This window comes from Talpa europaea (genome assembly GCF_964194135.1).
Source record: "Talpa europaea genome assembly, chromosome: 4".
Taxonomy (NCBI): Eukaryota; Metazoa; Chordata; class Mammalia; order Eulipotyphla; family Talpidae; genus Talpa; species Talpa europaea.
Genome location: NC_140070.1, coordinates 38,155,494 through 38,159,766, shown reverse-complemented (window position 1 = coordinate 38,159,766; position 4,273 = coordinate 38,155,494). Strand labels below are relative to the sequence as shown.

Genomic DNA, 4,273 nt, shown 5'->3' with positions numbered 1-4,273 from the left:
ATAGTTTATTAGAAATCCTTTATATTATCAAGTTTCCAGACAGGCTTTAAGAGTCACTAGTTGGCCTACTACTATATTCTATCGATATTTTCCTTACATCAGAATTTAAACTATATCTACACCTTTTATTTGGTTGTTTCATCTCTGAAGTTTCATTGAATCTATTGATTCATCTTTTTCTGTTTTTTTTTTTCCCCTTGCCTTTTGTTTGTTGAAGAAACTGGGTCATTGATTCTTAAAATTTTCTATATTTAAAATTTTGCTGATTTGTTTAACACAGTTGGCTGTCTACTATATTGTCGTTAACCATTAGTAAGCTGTAGATACTTGACATGTTAGATATTTGATTAGATTTTGCTTTGACTTCTTGGCAAGAATTTTTCCTAAGTTGAATTGTGTACTTCTGTCAGGAGGATTTGCTGTCTGTCTGTTTTGTGATGTTAAAATTGATCAATGGGTTCATATATCAGTCTGCAAGTTTCATTATTAAGCTCCAAGCTCCCTTTCTGATTTTTATCTAATAGTAATGTATAGATACCGGTATTTCATTAAGGATTACAAAGTAGTGATGCTTTATATTACTTTCATAATGTATTAACTGGAATACTACTATTAAGATAAAGACTTTGAATGAGGAGATGACATCAACAATCAAATTTGTACTTAAGAAGAGTAAGTCTGATAATAACATGAAAAATGGGTAGGAAGGTGAGATGTGGGGGCGAAGAGGAAATCAGGATGACCTGAAAAAAGTAATAATAAGAGGGAAGAAAATGACCAAAAAAAGAGAATTTCATGAAACTGGAGTAGGCAACTATTCTGCTGATCTCAGAGAAAACCTGGTTTCGGGGGACATGTTGGTACCAGTAAGAGTAAAGCAGAGAGCTAATGGTTTAGAAAAGGGGAGAGATGATGGATAATATTGCGTCTGCTTTCATCTTTCTGTTAATACAGGCATTTTCTCCTTGCTGCATTTTCTATTGCTTTGGGGAGTATGATTTTTAAGAGGTTCACAGTGATTTCTGTCAATTCCCTCAGGGATCTCCCTCATGATCTAATATTTCTCACCATCTGGAAAGGGAAAGACTTTCCCAACATCTAACCAGAATTTTTATTCTTCACATTTTCCTCTCTGAGCTGCAAACACAATCATTTCAAGAGTTTATGGCTAGGTATTTGATCTTTTTAAGTTTGCGGAACCGCTGTGATGACTCAGCTAATTTGGAATTCAGAAGGTTTTCTCTGAGGGTCTTTTAAATACATAAACAAGGGCATTTTATTCCATTCCACTGCCCCTACTTAACCTTTTTTTCTACCCCCTTAAAAGATTCTTCTCCCTCCTGCATTCTTCAATTACTGAGCTGTCATATCCAAGCCTGGTCTCCTGCTTGAGTAACCTATATGGACAGTATTTTGTTCTGTGGGTCTTTGCCCATAAATCACTCTCCCACTTTCTAATCATATATGTCCCTATTTCTTTTAACTCCCTTGAGTTAATCTGTGTTGTTCTGGCATCTTTGTGCCCAGGCTTGTATTCAGGATTCCATGGAAACTTATCAAAGACTCTTTAAAAGAGATTTTTCTCTTTTTTTGCTCCATTTGGTCAACATTCCATTGGCCTCTGTTGCATTGCTTGCCAATCCATTAATTCTGTAATGTTTATCAATATTCTTCCCTTATTCTGGGAGAGTCACATTTAACCTAAGCGCAGAATTCAGAAATGAGAAAATACTTAACTTCTGCTTTATTCTCATTGAGTCCATGAATTTAGAGATATGTCATTCCAGCTATATCACAACATAAATAATAGCTCTTTTCTTTAAACACTTTATAAAAATTGAATTTTTAATGTGAAATTTTAAAAAATACACCAGAGGAGCTGGATGCATAAAATAATCTCTGTACAGACTTTCTTGAGAAGTAAAGAAACTCTTTTTAACAATGAATAGCAACTCCCTAACTAATCTGTTGCATTTTTGCATAGTGAATTTTCTGTAAATGTTGTAGAGTCTGGGGGAATACACCCGCTTCCATTTGTAATATTCTTAGGAAAAGCCTCCGAACTGAGCAAAGAAACTGGTCAATTGTACTGACCATGGAATTTTTAAGAATAAAGGATGGAGAGTGAGATGAACTAGCTACATACTTTCCGTGGAATGTGTCTACTGGGCAAAGGAAAAGTATCAGTGGCTTGGTGAGGTGGTTTATGCTTTAATATAGTCAATGCAGGCTCCCTGTCTATTGTCTCTCACTACTAGCCGAGAAGGGCAGTTTCCGAAAAAGAAGGGTTTTATTTTGGGTATTTTTTTTTCTTTTTATATCTGGAGCTGACTCAGAAGTGACTTGGAGCTTGTCATAGTATTTCATGAACCTTCTTCAAACTGTGAAGAAGCAATCTTTATTGTGGACGGTATATACCAATGTAATGGGTATCATAATATCTAACTTTTGTGGGATCTGTAAAATAGACTGAGTGAACTTTGAAAAGAAAATTTTCAATCTCCACTCTCCCAGACGCTCTAAAAGAAAGCAGGTCATCCATGGCAGTTTACAGATAAAAGCTCAGTCTGTGGGACATCTAATATAGGAGCTACCCACAGCCCCACAGGACTCTGTGTTCTCTAACTCCTCTATGGGAAAACAAACATGTTAGGATGAATCAGATTATGGAATAAAAACTGAGTCAAGTTTTCTGTATCCCAGATCTAGTACAGTCCTCACAGAGGAGGCAGAACTGATTTGCTGACCAACACACTGCAGTCTGCCGGGTAATTAAAGCGAGCAGCTTTGCTTACGCAGGGTTGAATCTGTTATAATTGTAAGTTGTAAATATTTTAGATATCAATCCTGAATAAACACATCTTACCAAATTAAAAAAATGAAAGCAGGGCGGCGGGAGCTTGGGCGGGCGCGCCTCCGCGGCGATGAGCTACAACCGGGCAATCACCATCTTCTCGCCCGACGGCCACCTCTTCCAAGTGGGGTACGCGCAGGAGGCCGTGAAGAAGGGCTCCACCGCGGTGGGCGTGCGGGGAAGAGACATCGTCGTCCTCGGGGTAGAGAAGAAGTGGGTGGCCAAGCTACAGGATGAGCAGACAGTGCGCAAGATCTGTGCCCTGGAAGACAACGTTTGCATGGCCTTTGCGGGCCTCGCTGCTGATGCCAGGATGGTCATCAACCGAGCCCGGGTGGAGTGCCAGAGCCACCGGCTGACTGTGGAGGACCCAGTCACCGTGGAGCTCATCACCCGCTACATCGCCAGCCTGAAGCAGCGCTACACACAGAGCAACGGGCGCCGGCCGTTTGGCATCTCTGCCCTCATCGTGGGCTTCGACTTCGATGGTACCCCCCGCCTCTATCAGACTGATCCCTCGGGCACCTACCACGCCTGGAAGGCCAATGCCATCGGTAGGGGCGCCAAGTCGGTGCGGGAGTTTCTTGAGAAGAATTACACTGACGAGGCCATCGAAACAGACGACCTGACCGTGAAACTGGTCATCAAGGCCCTCCTGGAAGTGGTCCAGTCAGGAGGCAAGAACATCGAGCTGGCTGTGATGCAGTGGGATCAGCCGCTCAAGATTTTGAATCCTGAAGAGATTGAGAAGTGTGTTGCTGAAATTGAAAAAGAGAAAGAAGAAAATGAAAAGAAAAAACAAAAGAAAGCCTCGTGAGTGCAGGTCTTCAGCTGTGGCTCTGAACGCTGATCGCGAGCGACATTCCCGTCCCACCCGGACCCCTGTCACGGCTTTGTAACCGTAAAAAAAAAAAAAAAAAATGAAAGCATTCTTGAAGTAACCCCTGAACTATTCAACTCAGCTCATTCACAAGAATAAATTTGAGTTTTATTAAATTAAATCTCAGGGCTTCTACCTGATAGTGTATTTACATATGGTTCTCAATTTAGCTAAGTCCTCCAGAGTGAGAAAAGACCCAGTTGATGAGAAGGAGTTATTTAGTTGATGGGGGATTCTTTTTTTTTTTTTTTTTTTTGGCCTGGTATGTTTTAGGGAGTCACAAATATAAAGAATAAGATAATCTTTCTGAAATGTTTATGGGGTGGCTCAATTTTTTTTTTGTTAAATCCAAAATGTAGAAGGTCATATCTGGACTGAGGGTTCCAAGCAAGTCACCTGGAGTGATAGGTCTCATCCCATATTTAAAATCTATTAATATCTGGTTAAAATGAACTTCCCAGGCAACTAATGGGGATGGAGGAGGAAATAAATCTCATGAGTAGTGTAAATAGAAAAGGAGGTAGAAAGTTGTGCAATGG

At 40.2% G+C, this 4,273-nt stretch overlaps 1 protein-coding gene across 1 annotated transcript; it reads left to right on the top strand.

Moving 5' to 3' along the window:
• Positions 1–2,924: 2,924 nt before the first annotated feature.
• On the top strand, positions 2,925–3,892 carry LOC311169329 (proteasome subunit alpha type-7-like; the record flags this gene model as incomplete). The annotated part of the gene is made up of 1 exon (XM_084231162.1): positions 2,925–3,892. The coding sequence occupies one exon, from the start codon at positions 2,925–2,927 to the stop codon at positions 3,669–3,671; it is 747 nt and encodes a 248-aa protein (XP_084087288.1). The 3' UTR covers positions 3,672–3,892.
• Positions 3,893–4,273: the final 381 nt, after the last annotated feature.